The sequence below is a fragment of the Mustela erminea genome, chromosome 6 (genome assembly GCF_009829155.1).
Source record: "Mustela erminea isolate mMusErm1 chromosome 6, mMusErm1.Pri, whole genome shotgun sequence".
NCBI classification, from domain to species: Eukaryota; Metazoa; Chordata; class Mammalia; order Carnivora; family Mustelidae; genus Mustela; species Mustela erminea.
Window position 1 is genome coordinate 47,689,278 of NC_045619.1, and position 21,460 is coordinate 47,710,737.

Consider the following 21,460-nt stretch of genomic DNA (forward strand, 5'->3'; position numbering starts at 1 on the left):
GGCCCATGTAAGATTTGTGGTTATCAAAGTGAGATCTGCCTTTGGCTCAGGTCATGATCCCAGAGTCCTGGGGTCGAGCCCAGTGTCGAGCCCCACGGGGGGCTCCTGACACAGCGGGGAGTTTGCTTCTCCCTCTCCCTTGGCCACCCCTCCGCCCCTGCTCATGTTTGCTCTCTCTCTCTCACTCAAATAAATAAATAAAATCTTAAAAAAAGTAAAGTGAGATCCATCAGAATGCGTGTAGAATTTTCCCCCAGCAATATCCAGCTGTTTGGCTATAGGTAAAGATATAAGGTATATTAAGAGTACCAAATAATTCTTTTTTGAATACACATATTTTTTCTTCATAGACACTAGTTGGGTCTAAACAAAGACAGACAAGTTATGAGTTGCAAAACTTTTAATGATGATGTTTGTATTATTTTTATAACATAAAATGCGTAATTTCACACCTGTGGTTAATCAGCAATTATTTCAATACTTGCAAAGTCATTTGCCTCAGCATTTAGTCATAATGCACGAATCTAAGTTAATAAAATCAGAGAACAGCAACAGCTCATCTAATCCTTCTTTATATTCCTTCATGATCAGAAAGATGCATAGAAGAGTTCTTTAAAGAGCCAAAATAGATTGACATATAAACTGTCAACTTATTCTTAAAGCAGTATGAAAGCAACACTTCTGAGAAAATATTTAATCCAAGGTCACTCTTTAGAAAAACAAAATTCTTAATTCAGGCTCTCTTCACTTTTAGCCATTTGGCATTCTGCTCCTTTTTAAACTTTATATTGCCCAACAGAGAGTGTTTTTTGTTTGTTTGTTTTGTAGTTTTTCAGTTTGCTTTGTTGTGGTTTTTTTGTTTTGTTTTGTTTCATTTTGTTTTTTACTGCTTTTGGAGATGACTGAACAGATGCCTATTCAGCTAGAGTTTTGCCTAAGATCAGTTTATTTTTAAGATAATATTTTGTTACATTTTTATGACATTTTGTTACATTTTTATGGGGAGTACTAATGATTAAGTTGGGGTTATTTCTTTAAGAACTGAATATACTGGAGATGTATTTGACAGGCAAGACTTTAGGTAAGTTTTCACCAGCATTATTTCTATTAGCAAACTGAAAAATGTTACAGGCTATCAAATAATAATAAACACATTTCTTAAACATGAAGCCTTTTAGAAGAAAGACTATATTTTGTTACTGCTTCTGTAGAAGTGTTATTGTTTGACAGGATGGTAATGTGACCTTTTACTCAACTACTACTACTCCCTTAATATGAAAAAGAGACAGAATGAGCTGCAGAAGGAAAACTCCACAGTTACACTCCACAATTCCGAACATACTGAGAGACATCTCGGTTTTCGCAGTGTGCTTTCCATGCCACCCTGTGGAGAAAAGTGAAATAAACGCTGGTAAGGTTAGAACATATCTTCCTTGTAATAGACACACTTCAAATCCTCTGGGAGAATAGAGTGTTTTGCCGGTAAAGGGATAACAGGCTACAGATAGATTCAAGTATTGTTATTTATTAAAGGGAGGTATGTACACCAAGTATGTCGATTCCCCTCAAAGCCCTCACTAGAGAACAGGATGCTGAACATGAACGTTGATCTATGCATTCTATAATAGCAACTGCAAAGTGCTTTCCACATTTACTTAACTCCGAAAGTAATTTCAAGATAAGACAACGAACTGGTAGAATGTTGAGAATCTTAAAAACTCTAGAAATCCTCTAAAATAAATCGAAGAGGAAAAGAGATAAGATTCTAAATCAGATGAAACAGTTTTTTCTACCTAATTCATTGCTTAGGGTCAAGTCTAAAGCTGCAACGTTCAGTTCTCAATACCATACTTCAGTCTTCGAAAATCTTCTCTCACTTCTCTCTTACCACTAGGGCAAAATAGCTGTCCTTATTTATTTTTTTAATCTTTTGAAAGAGAGAGTGGAGTGAGGGAAGAGGAGGGGCAGAGAGAGAGAGAGAATCTTAAGCAGGCTCATGCCCAGTGCAGAGCCCAACGCAGAGCTCCACCCCAGGACCCCGAGATCATGACCTGAGCGAAATCAAGATTCAGAAGCTCAACCAGCTGAGCCACCCAGTCACCCTCCCTCTCTACACCACCCCCTTCTCCACCCCCGGACCTTAATGCTTAAACATACCATGCACGAATACCATTTGGATCCCTGACAACTCTCTTGGCACATGCTACAGCTTGAGTGATGTCATCTTTCAGCAAATCTGAAAAAGAGGTGGTGAGGAATGAAAACAACTGCCATAGAAATTTCATTGTAAGTCAAGATTTAGTCAGCTTTATTCTCTTAGGAGGAGGAAAGAACATTAAAATTATTTTCCAAGAGTCCATTTATCTGTAGATGTTGGGGGAAATTTTTTCTTCATTCTGTCCCATTTGGCATGGAACAAAACATTTTGTTTCTCATTTACCAAAGTCATGGGAAGCTCTGGAATTGTTAACTAATGTGACAGAAGGTTCTCTGTTCACCAGGCACTGTAAAAACAAAAACAATAAACAAAAAAACCAAACACAGACTAGTAATTTTTAAATCAGAGTCCTACTATCAGAAATCTAGCCGAAAGAAATTATTAAAAAATGTACCCAAAGATGTATGCACAAGACATTTCATAGCAATGGGGCACCTGGGTGGCTCTCTCACTGTGTCTCTGTCAAATAAATAAATAAAATCTTAAAAAAAAAATCATTCGACAAAAACAAAAAACATCACCACCACCATACATATAAAAAAGGTAAAAATGACAAAGTGTTAACAACTGTTAAAGTATGTGATGAGCATATGACTGTTTTTTATACTAAAGTCCCAAAATTTCTATATATTTAGGACATCTCAAAACAAAAAGTAAAAACAATTTTTAGAAAAGAGCCACACAACCAAATTATCCCTAAACCTCCCCAAAGAAAGTGGGAGAAATGGCATTGTTTTCAACAAAGCATCAATGTGTTCATTTACAGTAAATTAATAGATCATTTTAGAAGCTGGTGTACATTAGAAAACACGAACTTTTATGATATCATCAGCTATTTAATTTCTTAAGGAATTAGGAAAGGAATTTTAAAGAGTTTCTAGGCACTAAAATAAAGTTTTTCTTGGATCCTGATGAATCTTTTAAGACTTGTTCATTTGCACTGAACCTCTGTTCTCATAAGTGTGACTAGATGATTCCTGTGCCGTGACTCAGACATAGTGTCTCTTACCGCTGCAGGGTATGCCACAGGCATTCACGGCTCCAGGCGTTTTGCCATCATTACACCAGTAGCGGCTATTGATCTGAAATATCCCATAATCGGTGCTTCGGCTTCCGGGATTGTAGTTTGTAGCCTTTGTGTTATAATTACTTTCCCATTTGGCCAAACACATCCCTGAAAAAAATGTATTTTTAGTAAGAAACATCAACACCACATTATGTATTTCACAGACCATAATCCGTTCTATTTTGCTATTCTATTTCATTAATGACTTATTTTATAAGTAGAAAGGTGTGTTTTCCTTGTAAAAAGATATATCTATATTTAAGGTTTTATTTTTATTTTTTTTTAAAGATTTTATTTATTTATTTGACAGAGATCACAAGTAGGCAGGGAAGCAGGCAGAGAGGGAGGAGGAAGCAGGCTCCCCGCTGAGCAGAGAGCCCGATGCGGGACTCCATCCCAGGACCCTGAGATCATGACCTGAGCTGAAGGCAGTGGCTTAACCCACTGAGCCACCCAGGTGCCCCTAAGGTTTTATTTTTTTAAGTAATCTCTACACCCAACATGGGGTTTGAACTTAACAACCCTGAGATCAAGAGTTGCATGCCCCACTAATATACTGGGGGGCCAGCCAGGTGCCCCCCAATATATTTTAACCCTCTAGGGAGAATCCTTTTGTTAGCAGATCATTTTGTAATAATGACGAACTAGATAACATACTTTTAAAATATTAAAATAGGGGCACCTGGATGACTCCGTCAGATAAGGGTCTGCTTTCGGCTCAGGTATGATCCTGGGCTCCTGGGTTTGCGCCCCACGTCAGGCTCCCTGCTCAGCAGGGAGTCTTCTTCTCCCTCTGCCCTTTACTGCACTCTTGCTCTCTCTCTCTCTCTTTCTCAAATAAATAAGTAAAATCTTTTTTTAAAAAATTAAAATAGCTGTTTCTTCCATTGCTATTACCCTTCCTCTGCTCCCATCCCTCAGGCAAGATTTAGCCTAGAATGGAAAAAGCAACAGAGTTGTTGAGTGGATTTTTATAATTAATAGCAGATACATACATGCGCTGATGGAAACCTGGAAAATAAGAATTTTCTTGCAGAAATAAATTTTCTTAAGATATCTAAAGGTGAATTTGATTATCAAATCAAGAATCTAAAAAAAAGATATCAATAGGAAAGACTATTTCATCCATCCATCCACTCGTTCATTCAAAAGTAGTTATTGAGAAGAAATTTTTGAATTCAACCTGGAAAATACAAGTGATCACACTGACAAATATGAACTAAAATATACAGTAACTTTTGCTCAGACATATCTTGAATTATGTGGAAGAGAGTGAAAAATAGTTAATAAACTATACTGAGTAAGAATAATAGGGACGCCTGAGTGACTCAGTTGGTTAATCATCTGCCTTTGGCTCAAGTCAGGATCCCAGGGTCCTGGGATGGAGTCCACATCGGGCTCAGCTTGCTCAGCAGGGAGTCTGCTTCTCCCTCTGCCTGCCGCTCCCCCTGCTTGTGCTCTCTGCCAAATAAATAAATAAAATCATCAAAAAAAAAAAAAGAATAATAAAAGACCATTACAAGCTGCATTTCAGGGATCCTTATATAAACAGTAATTGAGGGGAAATAGTTTCCGACTGCCCTTGCACTGAGAGTTCAAGGTAGGGTTGCTGCTAAAAATCCAATGTCACGGCAGAGAAAAATATTCATTGCTCTAGACTCATTACCCTCGGAACCAAGTTCCAAACAGGATATGCCTGTCATTGGGGCGCCCGGGTGGCTCAGTGGGTTAAAGCCTCTGCCTTTGGCTCAGGTCATGATCCCAGGGTTCTGGGATGGAGGCCCGCATCGGGCTCTCTGCTCAGCAGGGATCCCGCTTCCCTTCCTCTCTCTCTGCCTGCCTCTCTGCCTACTTGTGATCTCTGTCTGTCAAATAAATAAATAAAATCTTAAAAAAAAAAAAAAAAAAAAAGGAAATGCCTGTCGTCAAGTACCAAGGACTTGATAGATATTCCAGGAGCTCAGACAAACCTTCCAGTCAGCCTACATGGGCCACGGAGTCTGAGGCAACTGACAAATTTTGTGGCACCAGAAGAGCACAAGGGGTCCTGCTGTACTTGGAATGGCAGAGGCTTTTGCCCTCCCTTGCTTTCATCCCTTCATCTGGCATATCTGATTCTAAAGAAACAGTTGATGTTTTTCACCACTGTAAGTATACAGACCCTCAGAAGAAATAAAAGAAGCCCATATACTCAAAGCCTCTTTACTACTATTCATCCTCTATCTGTCCCACACCTGGCTAATCATGTGCAAGTAGGAAAAAGTTAACTTACAGTTGGCCAGGCTGACACCTCTGTAGCCACCCAGCCCAAGTCTTTTCAGAGTCCTGGCCAGCTCACACCTTTCAAAGACCTTGCCCTGGACGGTGACGGAAAGGAAGAGAATCCCGAGAAGAAGGAGAGCCTTCATGTTGACTGGGAAGCCAGACCTCCGGGCTGACCAGGGAGAGCAGTCCTCGGTATTTAACATCTTTTAACTTCCTTCTTCTCCTGGTGGTTTGGGGGTTCCACCCTTTGGGAGATGTGAAAAACAGGAACTCTTTATTGGTTCACTGACATTAAAGCTCTCTCTTTTTTTTTTTAACATTTGAAAAGAGCTATTCTGATGTTCTAAGAATTAACCTACAGGAAACTGATGAAATGGCATTGTTTAAAGACCTGGCTCAGGAAGAAATGGGAAGTTGGACGGTTTCCAAACCAGGAACTGTCTCCTATTTTATTATGAATTTGAACAAATACAAAGAAAAAAAAATCCCGAATGAACATTTCACACAACAGAAAAAGAGCTCCAATTTTTGATTTTGCATTCACTATGTTGTCCTTATCTTTTTCACTTAAAATTATTTTCTGTACTCTTTCCCCAAAAGCACATAACATGTTGCCTATGATTTTAATAGGTATAGCTATAGCATACCATATTGCTCAGCCATATTTCCACTCTAAGTTTTTTGTTGCTATTAACCATTTTGCTTATAAATCAATGTTTTACTGTTTCAGATAAGCCTCATGGCTTTTTGACAACTTTTTAACAGTGCATAATCTTACATTGTAATCTTAGAATATAAGGGGTCATTATAAAGCAAGGGAATTTTATAATCAAACCTTAAGAAGAGTAGCAGAATATGCCACCTGAAAATCTTCCCTTTTGGCGTCAGGATTATTTTGAACTGAAGGCAAATGAGAAGAAGCAGATCTAGGAAAGCTCTCTGCCCTTCCCCTATATACCTGAAAAAAGAACCTAGCTTTGTACAGTCATTAATCACTGACAATCCTACAGGCTTATCAGCCCCAATAGAGCACCGCAGGACATCATATAACAAATTTTACTCACTAGCTGTTATCTTCCAGTGGCCACTATTTATCTTCCCACGGTTTGTGGCCCTTGGAAGCCTAAAACTCTTTTCCTCTGTCTTATCATTCTTCTAAAAATATACTGTCTTTTGGTTAAGATGGTATGTAAGCCCAAATTTTAGCCACCTCTTTGAGTTACTCATGCCTGCATTTCTCTCAAATATATATGAGATACCCCTGTTGATAAACTGATTTTACTCTTGCTAATCTGTCTCTTGTTACAGAGCCCCAGCTGAAACCCTAAAAGAGTAGAAGGACAAAGAATTTCCTTCTCCTGTCATTTCTAGTGATGAGGATGGGCAAGTAGAAGGCTGGAAAACTCTTCTCTCCACAAAGACTGCAGTTGACTTGTAGGGTAATTGACAACAGACCAGCAGAAGGTATGAGTTCTTACCACGTGAGCCTCCCATATCTCTGACTATAGTTTCCAGCCAAGAGAAGAGTGTAAAATTTTCTCTTTGTCCCTTCCTTCCCAAATTCATCACGGGAGGAGAATAACATTTCTAAAAACAGGTCTCGAATCATGACACTCGTAAATTTAGCTTTGGGTACCTACGGGTTATTGATTCTTCGCCTCCCCCAAATAGTCATGTTTTCCTTTGTCTGACTTCGGTATTATTTGTCATAAGGATGAAAATTGTAAGATGAGACTCTTCATTTGTCTTGTTTCAGGTACTGAAACCTGGTTTTGTAACTAATGAGAATATTCTCTAGTCTCTTCCACTCTGCAAGTGGAAGAGTGCACAGTGGGGTTGAGGGGAGTGCACGGTGGCAGGCTTACAAGGGGTCGTGGGCGAGCAGGCTAGGGGGCTGTTGCTACTTCTGTTTTCCTTTCCTCTTTTGTGCTGGGAAAATTCCTATTCCGGTGTCACTTTCTGGTAACAAAAATTAGTGGATCTGTGAATTAAAGTGTCTCTTTTGTAGGAGACAGAACTTTCTTTTCCACCTGTGACAGTGAAAATCTTTGCTTTCTTAAGCCATCTTGGGAGGCTTTGCATCTCAAGAGGGCACCCTCATTTGCACTCTCTCTCTGTCCACAGTTAAGCCATAAAAGTCTTACTGGTTTGGAGTCACAGTTGAAGTAGGTATACCTTTGAAGATTGAGACTTCTATTTCTAAAAGGATTTTTAAGAGAAGTCTCATCCTAAACAAATGTCTCATGAATACCTATAGGAAGATCAGGAAAGAAAGGAAGAAAGAAAGAAAGAAAGAAAATGGAAAGAAAGAATGAAAGAAAGAAAGAAAGAAAGAAAGAAAAGGAAAGAAAGAAATAGATACAGAAGAAAACCTTGGCTAGTATGATGGGGGAAAAACCCATACACCTCCTTAACTAGATTAAGAGGTAGAGATCAGACTCAGAGCAAGTGTTAAAAACTGCAAATGACACACAAGCAGGTATGAAACATGAAAATACTGATAGCCAAGAATTAGATTTGACAAAAGCACATAAGCCTTCTGCCCAAGAAGGCTTGATTTATTGTTCTTTACTCAGATCCCACGAGGTCTAAGCCTTCCCATATTTCTGGCCTCCACTGCAGGAAAAAAAAAAAAAAAATCATTGGACTGTCCTACCCTTAATAAAGGAAGAAAAACTTCATAGTAATGACCCTCGGTTTTTGATAGTAGGCAAATATACCCCTGATTTCCTTCTTAGATAAACCCCATATCCTTTCTCAGTCCCTTGGAAATATTCATGTTACCATATCTTTGAAATGTAAGTATCCACGGAGAAAATTTGTTAAAGCAACTCCTGAGACTGGAAAAATAGGTTTTTAAAAAACAATCTGCTACTTGATGTTTCTATAGGCTCCTGGCCCAAAATTTAGTCCACAGCCTCCATAGAATTATCTACTAGAGAAAAACAAAAATCTTAAAAGTTTTCTCCACAAATATTGGTAAAATCTTTAGCTATCTAAGCAGTTGAACATAATATCTTATTCCATTTGCCAGAAACACTGTTTAGATCGAACTATTTTTTTATAAGTTGGATGAGTTTCATATTATTGTACCTGATATGCGGCTAAAATTTTTAAATGAAATCTACAAGGTCTCTGCATCTGTCTGGATGTTTATGTGTGGCAATGTATGCATGTCACATAATATATGGTATTTTTCTCCCTCTGGATGGTAGTCCTAAAAACTAACTTGTGGAAGAGTTCTATTAATTGCCTTAAAGAAAATATAAGCACTAAAACAAAAAAATGAATAAATATGTATATATATACTTACATAAATTAAGGCTAGTTAAATTAGCTTACACCATCTGTACTAATTATTTGAGATTATAAAATTATAAATTCAACCAAAGAACAAAATGTACAATAAAAAATGGTTCTCTGGGATGCCTGGGTGGCTCAGTCGGTTAAGTGTCTGCCTTTGGCTCAGGTCATGATCCCAGGGTCTTGGAATTGAGTCCATGTTGGGCTCTTTGCTCAGCAAGGAGTCTGCTTCTCCCTCCGCCTGCTGCTCCGCTGCTTGTGCTCTCTCTTTCTCTCTCTGACAAATAAATAAATAAAATCTTAAAAAAAGGGGGGGATATCATATCTATGTAACAAGAGAGGATATATAGTAATGAAATAATCAGATAATTTAAAAAGAGGAGCCCTTGAGATTTAAAAATATGACCACATGGGGCACCTAGGTGACTCAATAGGTTAAGTATCCTACTCTTGATTTTGGCTCAGGTCATGATCTCAGGGTTGTGAGATTGAGCCCCTCCTTGGGCTCAACGCTCAGCAGAGTCTTCTTGAGAATTCTCTCCCCTTCCTTCTTCCCTTCCCCTTCCATGCATGTGTACTCTTTCTCTCAAATAAATAGATAAATACTTTAAAAAATATGACCACATTAATAAAACATTTAATAGAAAAATTATGAGATATATTTGAGAAATATTCTTGGAAATAGAATAAAAAGACAGATGAAAAACAGGAGAGAAAAGATGAGAAAATTAGAGAATGAAGAAATCAAACATCCAATTAATAGGAATTCTTTAAAGGAATTACAGAAGAAAAAAATATAAAATAGGGCACCTGGGTGGCTCAGTCAGTTAAGCAGCTGCCTTCAGCTCAGGTCATGATTCCAGGGTCCTGTGACTGAGTCCCGCATTAGGGTCCCTGCTCCTTGGGGAACCTGCTTCTCCCTTTCCCTCTGCCTCCTCCTCCCCTACTTGTCTGCGTTCTCTCTGTCAAATAAATAAAATCTTTAAATATATATATTTTATACACACACACACACACATATATATATATGAGCCACTGTGTGGCTCAGTGGGTTAAGCCTCTGCCTTCGGCTCAGGTCATGGCCTCAGGCTTCTGGGATTGAGCCCCGCATTGGGTTCTCTGCTCAGCAGGGAGCCTGCTTCCCCCTCTCTCTCTGCCTGCTGCTCTGCCTACTTGTGATCTCTCTCTCTCTCTCTCTCTCCCTCTCTGTCAAATAAATAAATAAAATATTTAAAAACATATATATACACACACACAATAAATGTATGAAGCTGAGGGACACAGATATCCACATCAAAAGGCAACTAAGTGCTTGACACAGTGGTGTGGAATAAAATTTATACCAGTACACATCCTCATGAAATTTCAGAACAACAGGGATAAAGAGAAAATTTTAATACTTAAGGGCAGTGATCTTCAACCCATAGTCCTACAGGCAGTCAAACCATCCAGCGTGAGAGGAGGAAAAGACCCCCAAACATTCTCAGATGTGTTAGGAAAGAGCAAATAAGAAAAAAGATGTGGGATCTAGGAAACAGGGATCTAACATAGGAGAGGGATGAAGGAAGGTACAAGACAAAAGAAGAAGTGTTGTCCAGTCCAACAACAACAGCCTTGCGACTGGTTAAAGAGAAGCCATTTCAGATTATAGCAAGAGTGTGAATGGCTCTAGGAGTGTGGACTCCGGGGGGTGGGGGGATCCACACTTAGAGATGGCTTGGAATGTCTGAACCTATTGAAGGGAGTTTAGCAACTTTGTCTGAGACTTGGGTAATGATTTAATACATGTATAAGTACATGAAAAACCAAGCAAACAGAAAAACAAGGCAGTTGTTAATACTAAGAAAAACAAAACACTTAAGAATAGAAACAAAACAAAATTAGTAGATATTATAGTCATCTGCAAGTGTTGGTGCTTGCTTGTAAAGAAGAACAACAAGAGAAGGGAGAGGGGTGCCTGGGAGTCTCAGTTGGTTAAATGACTGCCTTTGGTCTCAGGGTCATGGGATGGTGCTCCATGTCAAGCTCTCTGCTCAGCAAAGAGTCTGCTTCTACCTCTCTCTCAAATAAGTAAAATCTTAAAAAACAACAACAACAAGGGAAGGGAGAGTTGAGAGAGACCTAAATCTTTATCTTCTGTGGTGGAGATAAAGAGAAAACGTTTACGATTAAAAATCAAGAAATACTAGAATAAACATGCTCTTGAGATATATGGCAGTAAATACTAGAAAAAATAAATAGCTAAAGAAGTTAAAAAGAGATTACCCAATGTTGGGTATTAGATGAGAAAGATTAGGGCAATTTTTCATTTAAGTTGATTAATTAATTCAATTAATTTCATTCGGTTTTCATTAAATTTATAACATTTCATTTTACTCTAAAAATAAACACATATATTTTGTGCTGAAAAAGTGAAATTTAAGAAGTATATGGTGTGAGAAAAAGAACTAAAAGACATACAACAAAATGTTTACAGTGGTTATTTATGAAAAACTTACAGAATTTTTATTTACTTTTTTTTTTTTTTTTTGGCGTATTCTAAGTTTTCTTCTTCTTCCAGCAATTGTTACTTTTGCCATTAGCAAAATCATAAATAAACACACAGGTGTGCCTGGGTGGCTCAGTCTGCTAAGCATCTGCCTTTGGCTCAGGTCATGACCTCAAGGTCCTGGGATCATGCCCCACAATAGGCTCCCTGTTGGGTGGGAGGAAAATTAAAAAAAAAAAATTTTTAATAAAAATAAATAAAATGTTTTTAAAAAGTGATTTAGCCTCAGAAAGCAACAGACATTGGTAAATCAAAACTGTATTGGGGCACCAGGTTGGCTCACTTGGAAGAGCGTGCAGCTCTTAATCTTAGGGTTGTGAGTTTGAGTCCCACATTAGGGATAGAGATTACTTAAATAAATTAATTAATACTTAAAAAAACACCTGTTTATATTAATGGAGGAAGACATTAGCCTGGGTTTGGTCAGAGGGTGTTAGGTAACACTTGCCAGTGAAACACCGCCATATCCGTGAAGCTGGGAAGGACCCTGGGGGACCATGAGCAGAGTAGCTGTACTCGCCTCCTTACTCAGCTGATGCTGTCTCTGCAGAGTCTGGCCCAGGGGTCAGAGGACCTAGTCTCATCTCTGCTGGGGCAGCATGGCTCTAAGGAGAATATGCAGGGATGGGAGAGATGGAAGGGAAGCAGCGGGAGGTAGAGGGGGAAGAACACATCAGGAGCTCCAGGGGCAAGTGCTGAAAGGTTAAGGTGAAGTATTTTCTCATTCAATTAGTGGGACATCATCTAGCTGCACAGCACCCTCGGCAATGGGCCCAGGAGCCCTAGCAGCTGTTCCTTGCAAGTTCCGCAGCCTACCCACAGGGCAGCGTGATTTCCTGTGGGAACATTTCCTGCTTCAGGAGCGGGGCTTGACCCCAATCCAAAAGTGGCATTTTGCTGGCCCCGGAATCCCTGGGTCATTGGCAAATGGTAAATAATTTGGGTTTGCCTAATCTAGACCAGTGTATTTATTCCTCCGTGGCTTGGTGATCACTTTTTGTTCCTTTAGTTCTCAGTATCCCTGTGATTTAAGCTCCTGCAATTTGCAAAATCAAAAAGCAAGATAATTTCTTTCCTGGGTCTCCTGACACCATCGAAACTCTGGACATCATTTAACTTTTGCACTTAATTTACTCTATGGCCTTGCTGTTGCTGTGTTTTGAGGGAAGTAACTGATCCATACTGAGAGGAAATAATGTTTAACATATACTGGAGAATTATTTCTACTGTAGTGCCAATACTGTGCTACATGAGTCTCTAGTTCCTGGGCTCTCGCACAGACAGAGGCATGAGTTACCGAGTATGGAACCATCCCTAGGTCTAATAAACAGGGCTGGCCTTGGAAGGTCTGCCATATATGTTACCAGCAGTTACAGAGGCAACGTGCCATCCTAGGTATTTGCTGTGCACTCACTCTCTGCTCTGCCTCCATGCCACCATTTCTGCAATCTGCTGTGCAGATCCCGAAAGAAGGGCCAGGATGTCTGGTGAAATATGGCCAAGAGCAATGAGGCTCGAGGGGTGAGCAGGGCCAGATAGGTGCTTCATCCCAAAGACAGCGAGATTTAGCTCATAATCTGAAAGACAAGGGGAGACTGTTTTTGAGTATTAAACTGGAGAATAACAGGATCAAAATCTTTTATAAAAATCACTCTAGATTAGACTCAGGGACTGTTGCTAGAGAATGGCCAGTTCATTCTGATGGCAGACAATGGTCGGGGGTGGAGACAACTGGGGACCAAAGGTTTGAAAATCACTCGAAATAAACACTACCTGTAATTTTTACAGGGATTGTAGAGGTAGGTATTATTTCCACTTTACAGTTGAAAAAAGTATGTGTCCCAGAGAAGTAAAGTCCCTTGCCCAGAGAAATAGTGCTGGTGAAGGACAGAGCGGGGAGTTAGACTCAGCTCATTTCCATGGCCTTTTCAGTGTACCACTCTACCTTGTAAAAACTGAGGGGGAAAGAGAAGGAACTAAATATTGAGACCCACTTCTCATCCCTTGACGAAGCCATAAATTCTTTGTCTATCCCTTGTCTAACTTTGGTTCCTGATATAGTTTTGCAAACCCATTTATAGCTTGGCAAACCTATTTTATACATTTATTTTTAAAGTATGAGTTATCTCTGAGAAGTTGGTCTAACACCTCTTAGATGCCATTGAACAGTTAGAAGCTATTTTAAAAATCAATATGTTTGGTGTGTGAACAACTAATAGAATAATTCTGGATGGCTTTTGATTCTTTGTGAATACTCTCTGAATACACTATTATTTCTTCTATCTTCAAGCTGCCAGCGCAAATACAGTTAGAACTTTGGCTGGATCTCACTTCCTTGTTTCACATTAGAAACAATTATTTTCCTTCCCACTTTGGTCAAGTTACAAAAATCTTTTCTCAATTTACACAATAATTGGGCACTCAGCATTGAGAAATTATGGTGAAATACTGAACTGACCTTTCCAATGTGTGATAAAATCTAGTCTTATTTACAAAGACATGTTCCCATTTTGATTTCCGCTTTCCAGAAGAGCATTCCGATTTCATTTCCTTAATCTTTGGGGTTAAGATTCTGTGTGATTTTTCATTTGTGCCAATGCCATTAAAATTTCTTTCACTGGACTAGAAACCAATGATTTCAGCCTGTAAATTAGCTCTGTAAAATCACAAAACATTGGAGAAGGAGAAAAAATTGTTGCAAATAGGAGAATGAGGTCATCTACTTGGGTTGTACTTTCCTCACCTCTTGACAAACTGACATTTTATTGCTACCTTTAGCAAGTAAATAAGGTAATATGCTTAACAAATTGATAATAATTTATGTGTATACATGTAATGGAAGATAATGCAATTCTTTCTTCCCTTTGGCATCACTCCAAGGTATCTTGGATGCAGCCATACGATCTTTTCATTCCTCCATTCCCACCCCGAGGTCAGCTGCCTCCGCCAGGTAGCTGGTTGCTTGCATGAAAACAGTCAAGTAAGAACTGCTCACAAACATTGTGCCATTTACACACGGGTCTCACAATGTCCTGACGAGTGAAAAGATAATAAGGGCTATATTATTGTCTTATGTATTGATTTTGGAAAATAGTTTCCTTGACTGCTGATTCAAAATAATTTGCAATTAAAGAGTAACTTAGTAAATGTTACAAAAAAATGTTAGAAATGTTATAAAAATATAGGATGGTAAACTCTAACCTGCTTTAAAAAACGAGTAAGGGGTGCCTGGGTGGCTCAGCCCATTAAGCATCTGGCTCTTGATTTCAGCTCGGGTCATAATCTCCAGGTCATGAGATCAAGCCCCCACATCAGCTCCATGTTGAGTGTGGAGCATGTTTGAGATTCTCTCTCCTTCTCCCTTTGCTCCTCCACCCGCCTGTTTATGCATGCCTGCGTGCTCCCTCTCTTTTTAAAAAAGAAAAAGAAAAAGAACAAAAAGTAAATGTTTTAACATCTAGGAACTTAAGATATTTTAAGTTTCCTCATATAAGTATACTACCTTCTAAAATAAAAAAGTTGACATACACCCACATACACGACTATTAATTTTTGTGAAAATACAATGGAAATAAAATAAACCTAAATATAGAAAACTGCACTTAAAATATCTTTCTTATGTAAGAAATGAAATCAATGTGGGACACCTGGGTGGCTCAGTTGGTTAAGCATTTGCCTTTGACTCAGGTCATGATCCCAGGATCCTGGATCAGGTCCCACATGGTGGGGTCTTTGCTTAGCGTGGAGCCTGCTTCTCCCTCTGCCTGCCGCTCCCCCTGCTTGTGCTCGATCTCTCCCTCTCCCTCTCTGGCAAATAAATGAACAAAATCTTAAAAAAAAAAAAAAAAGAAATGAAATGAAATCAATGCAAGTTACACTGTGCACTGCAGTGTATGAGATCTAATATAGACCTGAATGTCATGCTGGGACCACTGACAAGCCTTTCTTAGTAGTCTCCTTAACCTCCAGATTCTCTCCTCTCCAACCCACTCTGTACCCAGAACATGTCAGCCTTGAGCTCATAAGACTTGGTGTTTGTAACATACACTTGTCAATTACATGTTATCTATGACTTTGTTGTGGTTTACTGTCAAATTGTCTATATACTCACCATCATGAGCTCTTTAAGAGCTTACTCACCTGACAAGGCTTCTCCTCTGCCTTTTCAGCGGGAAGCACACTTGTATGTACAATATAGACATTTAACACGATTGATAAATTCACCGTGTAAAAAGTGCATTCCACCTACAGTTAAGGTGTTACTCTCCTCTCTTGAAACAGGTTTCTGGCATTACAAACCATGCAAGTAACACACACTTACAAATAAAAGCCAACCACAAACTACGAAAGGATGTTCCTCTTGAACATTCTAGAGAAGAATTAGAAAGGCTGGAATTTTAAAAAGAGGGATTTTTTTTTAAATTGAAAGCTGGAATAAATTAGAAATAAGACCTATATTTGAGATACAGGATTCCTCATGTCAATGTAGGTAAAACATTTTTGAAGGTATGATTCAACACTTAAAGTTAGGGAAAAAGTCTCCACTTCACTTGCCAAAAAATTATATATTAGTAACTGAATTATGTAAGAAATTCCTATGTAACATTTGAGGATAAAATTTAATAATTTGTCCTTCAATTAATTCAATAATTAATAAGGGTTGATTCATTATCTTCTATGTAAGAGGCACTGTACCAATGCTGAGGCTAGCAGGCTGATTGTTTTCTTCTACAGGACATGAAAATCAATAATTACAATCCAATATAATAGTTGCTTTTTAAAAAAGATTTTATTTATTTATTTGTCAGAGAGACAGAGCACAAGCAGAGGGAGCGGCAGGTGGAGGAAGAAGGAGGCTCCCCACCGAGCAAAGAGCCTGATGTAGGACTGCATCCCACAACCTTGGGATCATGAACTGAGCCCAAGGCAGACACTTAATTGACTGAGCCACTGAGGTGTCCCTATAATAGTTGCTCTAATGTTGGTCTGTACAAAGTACTAATAGAGTGTGGAGGGGACCTGAAGTCTGTGAGGAAGAGACAGTAATGGCTTTATAGCATTTCAGCTAAATAAGATTTAGAGGAAGAGTAGGATTATGTTTGGTGGGCAGCTGGATTAGGAGACTTGTAAAAACTTTGTTTGTTTGTTTTAAGATTTTATTTATTTGATAGAGCAGAGAGCATAAGAAGGGGGAGCAGTAGACAGACAGGGAGAGGCACGCTCCACTCCGATGAGGGGTTTGATTCCGGGACTCTGAGATCATGACCTGAGCCAAGGCAGACGTCTAATTGACTGAGCCACCCAAGCACCCCATGCTAGAAACTTTCAGTGCTCACTCATGTCAGGTTCTCTCTCCTTCCAGAAGAGGATCATATTTCCCTACTCTTGTAGTTAAGCAAAACTATGTAACTAATTCTATCAGTGAGCTATGGGAGGAAATGACATTTATCACTTCTAAGCTGAAGCATTTAATTCCTAGTGCAAAACTCTCCAGTACTTCTTATCTGCCTTGACAACCAGTGACATTTTATGTGTCAGAAGGTGTAGTTATCTGATGGCAGAAACTCGGTCAGCCTGGGTGCCTGAATGACTTTGTGGAGCAGAGCCATTTGCTGAACCATGATAGGCATTATGACACAGACAAAAAAATAAATCATATGTTAAGCCATTAAAGTTTGGGTATTGTTTTGTTTCAGCATTTCAGATAGAGGTAACACAGCTAAAAATAAAAGAAAGGAAGAATAGACAAATTGCCCATCCAAAAGACTTTGTGCCCTCCAGGAAGTGCCCTCCTTAAGTGTGGGTTGTGCATAGTGACTTCCTTCCAAAGAATGCCGCATAGAAGAAGTGGGAGGTAGGGGAGGTGACAGAGGATTAATTTCCCAGTGGAGAAATCTGACAAATGCTACTTCAGCCAGTGGATCGAGATTAATATCAACAATGGTAAATTCCATTGATAGCATGCATCTTAGATACGATGTGAAAATGGTACATTCCATCTGCTGTCTTCCTCCCCAAAATACATAAACCTAGCCCAATTATGAGAAAAACATCAGATAAGTCATTGCCAATTAAGGGTCTTTCTATCAAATACCTGATCAGTACTCATCAAAACTGTCTAGGTCATCAAAAACAAGGAAAGTCTGAGAAATTATTATAGCCAAAAGAAACCAAAAGAGACATAACTATATGTAATGTAGCACCCCGCATGGGATCCTGGAACAGAAAAGAAGACATTTGGTAAAAACTAAGGAAATCTGAATAAAGTATGAACTTTAGTTAATATAACTTATCACTCTTAGTTCATTAATTATAAAAAATGAACGATACTGATGTAAGATGTTAGTAATAGGGGAAAGTGGGCATGGAGTATACTAAAACTATCTGTACTATCTTGTAGTTTTTACCTAAATCTCCAACTATTCTAATTTTTTTTTTTTTAATAAGAAGATGTAAGAGAGAGCATGGTGTGTTCTGGAAATTCCTTTTAAAGTGAGGAGTGGAGGGGTGCCTGGGTGGCTCAGTGGGTTAAGCCTCTGCCTTCGGCTTGGGTTGTGGTCTCAGGGTCCCAGGATCGAGACCCACATCAGGTTCTCTGCTCAGCGGGGATCCTGCTTCTCGCCCCCCCACCCCACTCTGCCTGCCTCTCTGCCTACTTGTGATCTCTCTCTGTCAAATAAATAAATAACATCTTTAAAAAAAAATAAAGTGAGGAGTGGAGATGAAGAGTTTGAGTAGGTAAGTAAAAGATCTTTTATGCTTTTCAAGGATTTGTATAAATCCTTGAAAATCCTAAATTGTATAGGCTAGGTGACTAATCTCTAGAAAATCTATGGCTAGATTTCAGGGCTATTACAAAACCTCTGAAATTTTATGAAATTATGTTGTCTATATGTATGTTCTTCTCAGAAGGCAGTCAAAAGCTTTATTTATTATTTATTTGTTCGTAAGGGGAAAAGTACCTAAAATATGTTAATGATCATTGTTGAAGTTGATGTAGATACTCTGAAATATTCTGAGCAAGAAAGATGACACAATTATATTTTTTGCATAAAAATCATCTTTATGGGTAGTACAGACTATAGTGATGGTGTGTGCCTGTTTGAAAAAAAGAAAGGCAGGAATAAAGGCAAGATGATAACAAAGACAATGATCTTCAAAAACTTTTGATCATGGTCCACTTCGCAAGAGAAAGAAATGATCCCATAACTTAACTTACCATACTGTTACCACTTTCCTGAGGAAAAAGAATGGAGTCATTAGGATGAAATGTCATTTTTTTTAAAAAACCAAGTTTGGTGGAATGGTATATACATCTACTTTAGCATTCAGGTTGTGAGTGTGCATTGTTAGTCCATAAAAAATGAAGAAAAAAATTCAGTTTTTATCAATTAATACTCTTAGGGGGACCATGGACACCAGATCATTCTTTGAGAGACCACTGTTAACAATCTTTAAGAGAAATAAGTGTCTAAGATAGAAGAAGGTAGGAGGTACAAAGAGGAGATGGCAGATGAGACATCTCAAAGGCTCAAAATCAGCAGAATTTTTTGATTGTTTGGATGGAAGTTACAAGGTAGAGTGGAAAAGCTAGCTTGACATTTTTGGTTTTTGGTGAACAGAATATGGGGAATGCAGGATAGTGGATAAATCTGGAGGAGGATGGGGTGGGTGGGAGATGAGTCTAATTCTGAATATGTTGTGTTTGAGATCCCAAGTAGACATGCCTTGTAGGCAGCTGGATCCTGGGATCTTTCAGTTCAGTAAAGAGGGTCTTGGGCTGGAGCTATAAGTTCCTAACTTAGGAAAGTAAAACATTCATATTATAGTCTGATTTCTCTTTCATTTAAAATAATAAATAGGAATTCCAATTAAAATGTTTTTATTATACCTCTATTGATATATAATTTACATTTAGCAAAGTTCACACATTTTAAGTGTACAGCTGAAGGCATTTTTACATATTTCTGTGTAGCCAACACAGAGATCAACTTATAGTATAGACCCAGCAACCCAGAAGGTTCATTTATGTCTCTTTCTAATCAATATTTCTCCAAAGCTAGCCACTATTTAGATCTCTTAGTTTGTCCTTTTCTGAGCTTCATAAAAATTGAATCAGAGAGTATGTTTTCTTCATGTGTGGCTCACCTCATTCCACCTCACTGTATGTCTTTGAGATTCATTCATGTGAGTCTCTTTGTTGTGGTAGTTCATTTTCTCTGTGTAATATTACTTTGTATAAACATACCACAGTTTGGCCCTCTTGCCACATCACAAGCTCCTCTTCACCTCTTTTCTCCTGGTGGAAGCCCTGGGCACCAGAGTGAGATATGGGGACCATGTTACGACACAAGCTCACAGCCCTTGAATACCACAACCCTGCTGGCTTCAACTGCAAAAATGAATGAGAATTTAGGAACTTTATTGTTTGGCTTGAAGACCAGAGAATCAGACACTACAAGATTGAGGACAGAGGTAATTTAAGAAATATCCACAGCAATGACTAGCTCAAGTTCTTTGAAGAGTATCTCAGAGATGTTAAATGAGACATCAGTTAACTGAGAGTTAACTCTCAGTTAACTGATGTTAACTCAAGATTCAAGAGCATTGTCTCTGAGATTTGCAAGTTTCACTATTATATGTTGGGGTGTTGACATATTTTTATTGATTTCAAGGAGGAGTTCTCTGTGCCTCCTCAATTTTGATGCCTGTTTCCTTCCCCAGATTAGGGATGTTCTCCTCTATAATTTGCTCCAATATACCTTTTGCCCCCCTCTCTCTTTCCTCCTCTTCTGGGATCCCAATTCTAATATCGTTTAGTTTTATGGTATCACTTATCTTTCAAATTCTCCCCTCTTTGTCCAATAGTTGTTTATCTCTCTTTTTCTCAGCTTCCCTATTTGCCATTGTTTGGTCTTCTATATCACTAATTCTTTTTCTGCCTCATTTATCCTAGCAGTTAGAGCCTCCATTTTTTATTGCATCTCATTAATATTCTTTTTGATTTTGACTTGATTTGATTTTATTCTTTTATTTCTCCAGAAAGGGATTCCCTAGTGTCTTCTATGCCTTTTTCAAACCCAGCTAGTATCTTTATAATCATTATTCTGAATTCTAATTCTGACATCCTACTTAAGTCCATACTGATTAGGTCCCTGGCAGTCAGTACTGCATCTTGTTCTCTTTTTTAATGAGTTTATCTGTTTTGTCATTCTTGCAGAAAGTGGTCACTTTTCTATTTGTAGAGGTGCAGCTATTCTTTCCTTTGCTCTCCAGTTGAGTTTGCAGGTGTTGAGAATGATTTGATAGGTTTCTAGCTGAATTCCTGGGACCAGAAACAACTAAGGTCTCCTATTCCTTCACCATCTTGGACAAGAACCAAGATTCAAGATCAACAAGAAGCAACTGACAGGCTTCTTGGTTTAGCTGTTAAACTTGAATATGGAGATAATGCTGAAAAATACAAGTTGGTAACTGATAATACCAAAAAATGCTGACAATGCAGCTAAGAGTGCAGAGCCATTGACCATTTGAATGTAAATAATCCCAGTTTCAAGGCTGGTGTAATGGCTTTGGCTAACCTTCTCCAGATTCAGCTGTCATTATAATTGCCTGATAATGCTTAAGGCAAACCGCGTTTTGATCCAGGAGCACCTGACCCAGGATGAAGGTGCTAAAGCAAATCAAACAAAGGAAGGCTTGCCTGTTGCTTGAGACAAACATATTCTTAGTTTTGACATAGGAGATGCAGTTCTTCATGAAGCTGCCTGAATACTGCAGTTGCTGCATAGAGATGAGCTACTGACAAAAAATTCATGAAGCCATCCATGGTAGCTGTGCAGGCAATTATGGCTGATCCAAAGACAGACCACAGACAGGGAAAGTTGGAAGATGAACATTGAAAGATTTTAGTTTCTCACCTACTTAATATGACTGGGAACCTTGTATGCTTTAGCTTTAGCATGCATTTGGAAATCAAATGTCCCATTTTCAAGGGAAGAATTCTAGAAAATTGGCAATATTCTCAGGATTTACCATCATTTTTTTTTTCATTAAGTTC

The 21,460-nt window shown here is 38.6% G+C and overlaps 1 protein-coding gene and 1 pseudogene across 1 annotated transcript; one reads left to right on the top strand and one right to left on the bottom strand.

The window, feature by feature from the left end:
* Positions 1–382: 382 nt before the first annotated feature.
* On the bottom strand, positions 383–5,739 carry LYZ (lysozyme). The gene is made up of 4 exons (XM_032347068.1): positions 5,557–5,739; positions 3,228–3,392; positions 2,158–2,236; positions 383–1,384 (listed from the first exon to the last, which is right to left on the bottom strand). The coding sequence occupies exons 1-4, from the start codon at positions 5,690–5,692 to the stop codon at positions 1,318–1,320; spliced, it is 447 nt and encodes a 148-aa protein (XP_032202959.1). The 5' UTR covers positions 5,693–5,739; the 3' UTR covers positions 383–1,317.
* A 6,428-nt stretch (positions 5,740–12,167) lies between these two features.
* Positions 12,168–21,302, top strand: LOC116593469 (annotated as a pseudogene).
* Positions 21,303–21,460: the final 158 nt, after the last annotated feature.

Excerpts from the sequence above, each read along its gene's own strand:
- LYZ (XM_032347068.1), bottom strand. The coding sequence starts at position 5,692 with ATGAAGGCTCTCCTTCTTCTCGGGATTCTCTTCCTTTCCGTCACCGTC. Across the intron at positions 2,237-3,227 it reads CTGTGGCATACCCTGCAGCG|ATTTGCTGAAAGATGACATC; the intron begins GTAAGAGACACT and ends CCTCTTTTTCAG. Across the intron at positions 1,385-2,157 it reads CCAAATGGTATTCGTGCATG|GGTGGCATGGAAAGCACACT; the intron begins GTATGTTTAAGC and ends TTTTCTCCACAG.